The 12,116-nt window shown below is 31.4% G+C and overlaps 1 protein-coding gene across 3 annotated transcripts in view; it reads right to left on the reverse strand.

The window, feature by feature from the left end:
- Positions 1 to 2,224: 2,224 nt before the first annotated feature.
- The window catches only part of LOC129927291 (uncharacterized), a 39,600-nt gene continuing 29,708 nt past the window's right edge, over positions 2,225 to 12,116 (reverse strand). For all 3 annotated transcript variants that reach the window (XM_056035663.1, XM_056035665.1, XM_056035664.1), the window contains exons 3-5: positions 10,924 to 11,169; positions 9,845 to 9,970; positions 2,225 to 9,217 (exon numbers count right to left, since the gene is read on the reverse strand). In XM_056035663.1, the coding sequence (XP_055891638.1) occupies positions 8,753 to 9,217; positions 9,845 to 9,970; positions 10,924 to 11,169 (837 nt within the window). In that variant the 3' untranslated portion in view covers positions 2,225 to 8,752. The remainder of the gene's footprint in view (positions 9,218 to 9,844; positions 9,971 to 10,923; positions 11,170 to 12,116) is intronic.

Consider the following 12,116-nt stretch of genomic DNA (forward strand, 5'->3'; position numbering starts at 1 on the left):
AAAGTGAGTAGTAGAATAAAGAATAATGACTATCACAAAACACTATTCACATACAATCCACATTATAAGTATATCCGAAGTCAAATTAAAAGATGGAGAATAATTGTCTCTATAAGAGCTGATTTGATTGATTAAGTGTCCAAGTGAGAATGCTGTACAATAACAGGCTGTGCAGAGGTTGGTTTGAGGCAGGTTTTGTTATGTAGGCTACACAAAAAAAAAAAAAAATACTTAAGAAATCAGGCCACCCACTCTTCCACAATTTTTTCTTCAGCTTTAATTAGAAATTCAATTATTTCTTCAGTGAAGTTATCCCCCTTGGTTGTGCAATTCATCAGTAGCAATGCCTGAGCGAAGCTGCAGTCGAATTTCTTTCATTTCTGTACAACTTTTTTTTTTAAAGGAAACCTCAGAATTTGCGCTATTCAATTTTAGCTTTGTCATTATAGGAATCCTTGGGCCTTATGCCTCTTTCTTCGTCTATTTTTTGGGCTATATATTCCTCTTTTTTTGGGCCCTCCTGCCTCTTTTGTGGGCTTTTTTATTATTATTATTAGTTCACATTTCACAAATATTAAAGTATTCCGAATTAAAATTATACTTTGAAATATGATTAATCCATACTTAATTAGTAATTAAAATAGTACATCTACATAAATAGTAGGTAGAAAGTTCCAGATTAATGACCCCTCAGCTCAAGAAAACATTAAGAAACTGGAACAGACACAAAATAGAGCAGTGAGATTCATAACAAACGAATATTCACATTTGACTAGAGTAACACCTTTAGTAAAATCACTAAATTTAGAAAGCCTTCAGGACAGAAGACTCAAAAGTAAAGTAGCAATTATACATTACACTGAACCATAATCTTCAAATACAAAAACAAAATTTAATAAAATACTCTGAAAGACACAAAAGATAAAGGCACATTCCTCATCCCATATGCTAGGACAAATTTGTACAAATACTCCTTCTTCCCTAGTGCTATTAGAGCATGGAATGGGTTGCCTGAGCTAGACAGGAAAACCAATGACTTGGCAGAATTTAAGTCATTGGTTAATATGCATGACTAAATGCATGACGCGTAGGACGTAATCATCTTCTTTTTTGAAGTAACGTCTGTATTATATAAGATAAGAAGATAATGAAAACAAACAAAACTTGATCTGTCTTGTGATGATTAGTCTTCGTACTTGCTTGTCTGTTGATAAACTTTGAGTCCATATGATGAATATCTAATGTAATTAATAGTGTAAGTATTCCTTTCTAGTTAATATATTTTTTTATGCCATAATAATAACTGAGAAGAACAAATTGCTGTGAACATAACATAGTAATTCATGAATCTCAATGAGCTAAAGAGTTTATGTATATTGTTGATGGTCTGTCTTGTTGATGATTATAGATGTTATTGTTGCATGCGAGTTCGTTGAAGACACAACAACAGAATAACAATGAATATACTTGATAACGCAAATGATATTAAAAATATTCCTATACTAGAAACTAAAGATAATCAAACATGGGAAAAACTGAATTTAGAAAATTTATCTCCAGAAAAAACAAGACATAATAAATGTAATCAGTGATTTTAAAGAAATTGTTTCTAGTTTGCCAGGAAAAACAAATATCATAAAGCATGACATAAAGTTAACTAGTGACAAGCCTATTGACACAAGATGCGTAGAAGTTGAGTTTAATCGGGTTGTTCCTTAGTGACGTGACGAGTAATTAAAAAGTAGGATTACGAACTAGAGAGAGTAACGGACAAGACGCCTTGGAGGACGACTCTAGGCTAGCGACGACAGAGGACTGTGGCCTTTTTATTGTTCACTAAATTGTTGAAGTTATAAGCCTGCGTTATCAAGTATATTCTTTATTCATTTTGTTGTGTCTTCAACGAACTCGTATGCAATATCAACATCTAGAATCTCGACACATCTGTTGATGGTCTGTTCGTTAATGATTATAGATGTTAATGTTGCATGCGAGTTCGTTGAAGACACAACAACAGAATAACAATGAATACTGCATATGGGTCTCCACTTACCAACATCCGGCTCTGTGTTCACCGTACTGGTAATTGTTTACTTCAAACTAAAGATTAATTGTAAAAAAAAAAGTTTAACATGTAGAGAGAGAGTACTTAAATAAGAAGGGATTCATTCAAATTACATAAAATCTTTTGAGATTATATAGAAAGAAAACAGATAAACATAAGTGTAAGACAATTCAAATTTATTGTAATAAAAAAAATTGATCATCCAATTTTAGAATAAAAAAAACAAAAACAATTGAGACACATGATAATTAGCAGCTTATTACTACAGTTATGAGATTGATATTCCTGGACTTGGAATGTGAACTACATATTATGTGATATTTGATTTGTTTTAACACAAAATATTTACAAACAAAATATACAAAAACTTTGGTGGAAAATATGCCTATCAATCTTTACAAAATCTGGCCACTCAATCCAAAGCAATTAAGACAGTTCTAAATTATAAACCAATGGAAATGAAACAACAAAATGTTTTACAAGGAATCATGGCTAATGTTTAAATAGGACAGACATTGACAGTGGCAAAGCTAAAGATTTGTGGGCCCAAAGGGCTTGACCTTTTTCGGGGAACCTGCGTTTTGACATTCAACATCATGACATGAGATAATGTACTTAATAAATATGTTTTAATTCAAATTGGCATAATATATTTTAGTAAAATAATCATTAAGACTTTTAATGAATAATACCGTTGTTTATTGGCGAGATAATGCACACATCTCAATTCATATCGCCTCATGTCATGCTTTATGTGCAGCAAAGGGCAAAGATCATCTATAACATTATGTAGGTCAATGTTGTCAAGTATTTTTGAAGAGTAAAATTACAAGGCAATGGCATAATATTTAATTAATAATGTGTCAACAAAATTTAGGGGGGGGGGGCTGAGGGGATGTTTGAATTTGGACCCTCCTTCTCCCACCCTAGCTATGCCACTGGACATTGTGTGTTACTTTCTATAGTCCTTGATGACTATTACATGTAACACAATGTGTCACTACTCAAAGTACAGCCCAGGAAAAAAATAATTAATCCATTGCCAAAAATATCATAAGTAATAATAATATCAACATTCATAAAAAAAGAAAATATTTTGACAATAAAATTTCAATGAGAGCTGTAACTTAAACAATAAGAAGATAAGTTTTACAAAGAGACTTTTGAATGCATTAAGATGCATATTGGAGTATCAGCTTACTATTGCATGGCTTGTTCACAAATACTGCTTCCATACTTCACAGTAACATGATGAATCCTTTATGAAACATAGGTAGGTCTTTAACCATTCGAAAACATCACATGACGGGAAAAAAAAGATACAGAATATCTGACCATAACATGGAAGTGTGTAGTAAAGGCAGAGACAAATATATCAATGAGATTTAATTAAATGAAGTCAACAAGATATATATAATAAATAAATAATAAAATAACATCAAAGCGGGTTTGGTTTAGAGGGCAGTCAAAGAATAGTGTTGAAACTTAGAGGTATTAATTATATACTGTTACTATATGACCAAAGCTTAGTTTTTAATTTTTTAAAAATGTCAAACAGTCATATACTAAAACACATGAAACCTGGTTGCTTAAAATACACAGAGAGGGAAATTAGTACCAAAAAAGACATTAAATTAGTATGCTAAGGATACCCCCATAGACAACTTAGGTCATGGAAAGAACAACTTAGATCATGAAAAGATCAATTTAGCTCTTGTAAAGAACAACTTAGGTCATGAAAAGAAGAACTTACATCATACAGAGAACAACTTAGGTCATAAAAAGAAAACATTTTGCATGTCTTTGGCTTAGGATCAAAATAGATCAACACAAATGTGAATACTAGTTATAACACAACTAAGTTGTTTTTGTTTCAAAGATGAAAAAAAAAAAAGAATGGAAACAGACAACATAGTGAAAATATTTCTTGTAGATCAAAAAAAGTTATAATTGAAAAGATTTTTCTTTTTACATGAATTTTCTTAAAATAATAGATTTGAACAAAAATAATGTTCCAACTTGTGATTACCTAACCTCAACCAGCAAGAGATATAAATACAAATAAATAATTGAACTTATTTTCCTGATGAGACTTAGCAGAAAAGATTAGTTATACCTCAGAGAATATCATTCTAATTTTTTAACAGAAAGTGTGAAGTGTGAGTTCAGTAACATAAAATCCTTAGCTGCTTAATGCAAGGGGATTTAATTCCAAAGCTAACAAAGACTAGAATTTGAAATTTAACTTAGTGCTAAAAGCAACAGAGAAAATCCTCCTCATATTCACTGAAGAGATATCACCCCAGAAGACTAAACTGGATTAAGTATCATGGGGGAAAAAAATCTACAAAGAATTTTTTTTTCGCACTGCCCTAAAGCAAAAAAAAATTATGTCTGAGCATAAAGTGAAGCTGAATGACAAGGAATATTGCTCTGATAATAAAGGTTGAGCTGGTAAAGTGATAGAGCTCTTCAACTGAAAAGTCTAAAATCCTGGTGAAATTAGGAACTTGAAGTTCAGAATTTAAGTCCACCCAAATCTAATGGGTATCTAACATCAGTTGAGGATAGAAAAAGCAGTTGGTCATTATGTTGGCCACATGACACCCTCATTATCTCTAGACCATAGAAGCAGTTGAGTTTGTATCATCTTCCCCATGGAGCAGATGGTTTGAAAGAGTAACTTAAGGTAACTAGTGAACTCAAATGAAGGATTCTTCAACTTTCTCTTCTCTAATGCATTGTGGAACCTTCAGACAGAAGAGCTCTCAGTCTGCTGAGAGAAATCCTTATCTGTCAATGAGATCAAATTGGATGCTCTTCAATTTTTTAATGGACCTTTTTATCAAGGTCTCTGATAAATTGATTACTATGATATAGAGAATAATTATCATCAAGAATAGACAACCAGGTCAATTCACATTTTAAGGAGAATAAAAAAAAATGGGGGGGGGGGGGGGGGTATATATATTTTGTCACCAAAACTATAATAAGCATATAATCATAAATCAAAAATAACATTAAAAAAAGTAGAACCAGCTTAATAGCTCACCTGCCATTCAATCTCTAATTATGCGATGTGCTAAATAGCATAAGCAAAAAGCCTGCCACAGTTATAAATATGTTCAGGCTTTTCAAATGGTGCTTAGAATTAAGCAAACTGTGTAATGACAAGGGGTTTACTCAAACATAAATACAAATATTCTTTGGATATTATTTCATAAATCATGTGTATTTACATTGTTAAAATTATAAATTGAACAAAAACTGATATGTTATTTTAATACAATATTTTTGTTGATACTTGGAAAATATTTTATAAGAGAGAAACCATTAAGAGTAGCAATTAAAAAAAAAAAAAAAAGCACCATGTGTGAAACAAAGATAGGAATCAAAAGTTCTAAACATTAAAAAATATAAATGGTGTTTTAGAAAATTATTATAAGAGATTTTTAAAAATATTCGATTGAATTATATTAAACTATGCCAAACCAATAGTAATATATTAAATCCTAACTAAAATCAAAATCACAATTGGCTACTGAATTACCTAGTAGTGTTAAATTTTCAAGGGTGCAAGATTTTACCAAAAAAATAAAGTCAATAAACATTTCCTTCCGTCATATAATCACATTTTAGCTTGTCTCATATATTACAAAAACCAAACATAAAACAATTTATTGAACTCTTTGACACTGTAATTATGATTGCAGCGTTAATTTTACCTGGCCATAATGTGCGGCATCATTCGTTCTTTAAAAAAAAAATGTTCTAATTTTTTTGCTCTCGCATATGTTTTTTAGTGCTTAAAACTTTATCCTGAATAGTTTCCCTTTACTAAACATCTGGAATTTCCTTCTTTCTAAGTGTTTTTACAGAGAATGATATTTTTTAAAGAGTGGTTTTTAAAAAGGCTTTTTTTTTTCTAAACATTGACGTTCCCGAATGTAGAGAAGTGGAGCTCAAAACAATCATTGTATATGTTTTAAATGTCTTATACACACATCAGCTGTGTGGAGATGGGAAACTGCTGTGTGGGCGGCATTGACTGGACATTCATCTCATTTCCATTATCCAGAGTCGCTTCATGACTAAAGGAGGCCATATATAAATTTTTTAAATATATGAATAAATATCATTAAAAAAATATTTTTATTAATTAATCTAATTGAATAATATATTTACTACAGTTAGAGCTGTTGACTTGTCCAAAGTTGCACCATTTTCATCTTTTTATTATTAGTGATATGGATAATTTGTTCCAGATTTACATTTTATGAGTTTAAAATGTTTTATTTATACATAGTTTTGTGACAATATAAAGAAATACGATTAAAAAATTATTATTTTTCACTTTGGATCATAAAATATTTCCTAGATCTTGTCTAGAACCACACCATTGAGACTTTTCAGTAGTCAGTTTTCAGTTGTAAATGTCATTAAAAAATATTTTATAATTATTTATTTTTGTTATGCAATACAAATTTCTAATATCAAATAAAAAAGTTATAAAAGTTTAATCAAAGTATTTTTTTCACTCCGAAAGGGCCAAATATTAATTCTGTCCAAATGTAAAAAATAATTACATAGTCAAAGAGTAAAAAAAAAACAAATTTATCAATATAAATATTATTTTTCAAAACAACATTTCATTTAAGTTTAAAAAATAAGAAATATCATTTAATAAATTAAGGTCTAAGTTTAGAAATCTGTAATATGAAAAGTCTAGTAAACTCAAACTTTAGGTATTTTAATATATTCATAATAAAAAAAACTATATATAAACAAAAAATGAAATAGTTCTTCTATTTACAAAATGTTTGTAGAACTGTGTAAAAATAAATCTTTTAAAAACCATAGTGCTAAAAAAAATTCAAGACAATTGATTGATATAACAAATTAAAATGAAATTAAAAATAGATACAATTACATTTGATGGCTGCTAATGTTGCAGAAGAGTTCACATTTCACTAAGACAATATCAGTTTTGTTCAGCCTTGGGTTATCACAAGAAATAACTGACAATAATTGTGCAAGAATGTAAGCATGAAATATCAAAGATACTGACAATATCAAAGTGAGAACAATTTCTGTAGTGACCAAATAGTTTATAAATTAAACTTTTACCCTTTTATTTGTTTGGTCGAGTTAATCAGTAAGTTTGTCCCAAAACAAATTGAACAGGGTCATGTGAATTTGACATTTTTTTTACACCTCTATTGACACTGAACTTAAAGATTCAGTGAAAAATTCAACCCTGCCATAGGAGGATTTAAACCCCAGCACTCTGGTCTGGTAATTAGAACAGATGCGATAATAATTTAAAATAATGTAAGTTACACATTTTGTTGTTACCATGAATCATTAAATTACAACAGGAAATTATCACACTTTTGATATTGATCAATCTGATCATATTAAATGGAAAAATTATAGAGTATCATATTTTTTTATTGGAATAAAAGTAAATTAAGAAAACATCTAATAATATATTCTCAAGCTTATGTCATATTTATTTGTAAAACATCTTGACAAAATGTTTTCAGTTGTACACACTATTGTTCATGAAACATTATTTTCTTTAAAATTTTCACTAAATGTACCTCCAAGTTAAACATTCTTCAAATTTTTCTCTTTGCTTTATTTTATTGTTATTTTTTTAAAATAGAAATGCAATTCCTTTATTACAATTCTTTGAATAATGCACCAAGTCTTTAGCTTGATATCTATTTGTTTAAATGCTTGATTGAAACTTTAAGTTACTCTACTAAATTGTCTCCTTTTCACCAGGTCACATTTTCCAACAAATTTGTTACAAATAAATATTTGTGCCTTTACATTAAAAGATATCCCACATTTCTTTGTGCAGAAAAAAACAACAAACAATTTGAGTTACTGACACTTGCCAAAATATATTTGAATGAAATATAAATAAATAGAAAGCCTTATGAAAAAGTCTACATAATGCTATTGGGGTCTCAATATTTTATTAGTCAAATTAAAAAGATAATTCTAAGAGACATTTAATAGTTTTAAACAATTTAGTAAATCATCATTTTGTGATTTTACTATATTAATAATAATAATAATAAGGCTTGACTTTGACTCCGAAGATTAATAAGGAATGCAGTATTTTTTTGTGGATACGCAGCCCCAGCAGTGACCTACATATTTTACTATAAAACTACACAAACTAGTTGATATAGTTATTGCACAAAATCTGTGATCATCTGTATTATTCTTGCTCCACAATCATTAAAATACTGATACCTATTATCTTGTTCTTTTTAAGGTGCATGACACTTATGTCACTTTGACAGCAAGAAGTTCTTATTAAATGTAACAAAAATATAAAATTTTTTATCCTTATCACGTTTTTATCCTGAGATCACATTTGTTTCTAGACAATAACTGTTGATGTCAAAGTAAGATTAAGTCAAAGTAAGATTAAGACAAAGTAAGATTAAGACAAAGTAAGATTAAGACAAAGTAAGATTAAGACAAAGTAAGATGCTAAGTAAAATGAACAAAGCTCAAAGTTAAAAACAGAAAACTTTCAATGGAAAAGTGCAAACTGGAACAAAGAATTATTTGTATTTACAATGTCAAGTTTTGCAAATAAATAAATATGTTGATTTTTTTAGGGGATGGGGATAGAATAAATAGAATGATTTATTCATAATCTGATCAAAATGAGGGCTGCTTCTTTAAGCTTCCTAATGCAACGACGTTACTTCGATGATCTCTCGGCTTGATGCTTTCCTTTCTCTTCACGCTCTCTCTCCTGACTGGTGTTTTCTCCCACTCCTCTGGTGTCTCCTCAATCTTTTCAATGCCAACTTTAGTCAGGAAATCTCCATTTTCCAAAACCATGTTTTCCATGTTACCAACCAAGTCCTGCTCATATTTCTTGCCGTCTGTGGAACTGCTGTCCACACTCTTTATATCAGACTCCTCACCAGTATCACTGCTGTCCTCCTCATCGCTGCATGGTTCTGGCAGTTTGAAGCTGTAGCACAGATTATTGCACTTGTGTTGCTTGAACACTTTGCGTATATATTTAGGTCCCTTGTCAGTACTGACCCCGAAACTAACATCAGTTGAGTGTATACAGGGTGTTGTTAGCAGGTAGCCTTCGTCTGTCAAAACTCCCTGTAGAGATAAAGTTGGCTAAGGTAAAGAATATTATTAAATTTTAGATGCTAGGATCATTATGTGCAAAATTAAATTATCAAGTTTTTATCTGCTGTATGAAGTGATTTTGAAAATTCTTAGCATATACTTAATAAAGAAGCCATACAGATATAATGGTGTATATTGCAAAACCTAATACAACAGAGAAAAAGAGGAATACAAAAGGGAATATCAACAGGCTTCTCATTGCCTTGGACAAATGTCAGAGCCAGAAATTCTTCAGTGGCTCCTCATGCCAATGAAAACTGTTAAGACCGCAATAAACTTGCTTTCTGATTATCTGGATAGATTTCATGTCTCAGAGAATTTATCAGAACATAAATCCAGAAATGTCAGAATACTTTAACAAGGTCAATGTCATTTCAGCTGAGTTTTGTTTTAAAAGTAGGGCAAGCACATGGTTAACCCCCAACCAGCCACAAGCTAATAATGTAATGATGGTCATAAGTATGTATCAAATATCATTTGTGTGTTGTTGTTGTTTTTTATTTAATGTGTACATTTGAAAGTAGTTCTTAAAATCAGCTATTTAATTCTTTTGAAGGCAAGACTATTAAACAAGAACTTGAAAACCAAAACACTAACCTGAAAACCACAGAACACGTATTTGCCATCACTTTCATGATAAGTGAAATGAAGAAATGCATCAAGTGTCGTGGGATCTTTTTGATTCCTTAATCCAGTCTTACGTATAAAACTGACATAGTCTCCCTTTAAATATAAAAATGTTTTTGATAATATATTCGAATGACCTCTATAATGTATAAATGATGACTGCTGGATAACACAAGTATGGGACAATTTACTTAGGAGATACAGAAATATTACTTAGCCTTTACCCTTTAGTATACAAAATATTCTCATTAGCATTTAGTCATTATTTTCTTATTCTTTAGAAATATCTGAAAATGCTAAAACTTATGGAGTGAAGACAGATTGCAAATCTACAGTTGATTAGAAGTGGAGGAAAATAATTTGATTGGCCAAATTCTAAACATCTGTTTAGTAACTTCAGTTTCCCCACTCCTTTTTGGTTTCTTTTCTGCCCACACCCCATTCAGCAAAACAAAACTTTTATTTGCTGTAAAGAAAAAAAAGTGACTGATCCACTAGACTAGGTACCACAACTAAATAACAATTTAAAATGTGCTATTGTATCAAATGAATGAAGAAAACAGAAGTTTCTTTTCAAAGGTCAATGTTTACTATCAGTTAATTTTAAAAAATTAAACTCTCGGACAGACTCAATTGATTTAACTCTCAGTATGACTCAACGGATTCTTAAGTAATACTCAACTGATTCAACTCTCAGAATGACTCAACTGATTCAACTCTGATAAATACTCAATTGATTTAACTCTCAGAAAGACTGTGGTTGTAAAAATGTTTTACATGCTTTGGATGTTCCTCCAGAGTTAAAGATAATTTACTTCTTAGTGCAAACCTTCCGCAGGACAACGAGAAGTCCGAATGACAGTCCAGCGCGCATACCGCACGACCAGGCAGTTATCCAATTGATTTAACTCTCAAAAGGCTCAATTGACTCCACTCTCAAGTAAATATTTGATTTAACTCTAAAAGACTCAATTAATTGAACTCTCTTAAAGACTCTTGTGTGAGTCAGCTCTCTAAATGCCTAACACTTAAAGGTGCTGACAGCTTACTTTCTTCAAGAGATTCTCTTCAATGAGCACCCACTCTTTCTTATCCATCTGACGAGACTTGTGTCTGCTCAAGTAACAGCCCACGCCAAGCCTCTCCACTGTCGATTTCAGTGGCAACGTGAAATCTATCTTGTAATGGTCATCTGGCACCAGCTTGTTAAACTTCCGGGCCAGCCTCCTGGCCAGTTTGTGTTTCTCTATCTCAGTGTCACACATGGCCTCTGTTCCTGGAGCGTCTCTGAACACCTGCAGACAAGATGAACATCTTTTACTTTATACAAACTGTAACTATGAACACTACATTAGTTCAACATTTCAAGGTAAAAATAAGTTGTCCAAAAACAAATGACATGAAAGTATGGCACCGAGATTAACAAACAGATAGAGGGGGCTCGGTGGCTGAGTGGTTAAATGATTGGCCTTGGAATCAATGGATCTCAAGTTCGAATCCTGGTGAAGAATTTGAACTTGGGTGTGATGGAGTTTGTCATTATATGGTGACGGTGGGAAGAGGTTAGCGATTGGTTGCGAATGATGAAAGATAGGTGGCATTGTCGTCATGGTCTAAGGACAGACAACTCCAGAACGTGAGACTGAAAGTTTGTGTTATTGTAGTGAGTTAGATTTTGTTTAAAAAATATTATTACTAAAGTCAAGTACATTTATTTTATCTCATATTAACTGGATTCTGTCTACATTGTAATAAAAGTTATATTTAGTATTTTTCACAAGGAAGTTATTCAAGTTATTTAAAGTCTTATTAGTTGCTTACAGCGGTATAGTTGTCTACTAGCAGTTTGGTGCTGTAGGCCAACGTCAGTCAAAAACATTGGGGGGGTCATTGAGGACACTTCTGAGTTCACTCAAATCTAATGAGCCTATGGTGTACGTTGTGGATCATTGTACTGCTCACGTGACACCCTCCTTAACCGTCAGGCCAAAGAAACAGATGACCTTTACATCATCTGACCTATAGATCGCAAGGTCTGAAAGAGGTAACTTTACTGTATTTGAATATTTGATTAGGAAAAAAACAACATTCTATTAGCTTATTGCTATGGAATTCATACAAAAAAAATTGGTTGGGTTTTATAAAAATATTGATGTAAGCTTAAACATGAGACTGAGGTAGTGAGGTCTAGTGGCAGGATCTCAGAGCCCAGGATACAAAATAGATTGGGAGGGAGGGTCAT

Source organism: Biomphalaria glabrata, chromosome 7, assembly GCF_947242115.1.
Source record: "Biomphalaria glabrata chromosome 7, xgBioGlab47.1, whole genome shotgun sequence".
NCBI lineage: Eukaryota > Metazoa > Mollusca > Gastropoda > Planorbidae > Biomphalaria > Biomphalaria glabrata.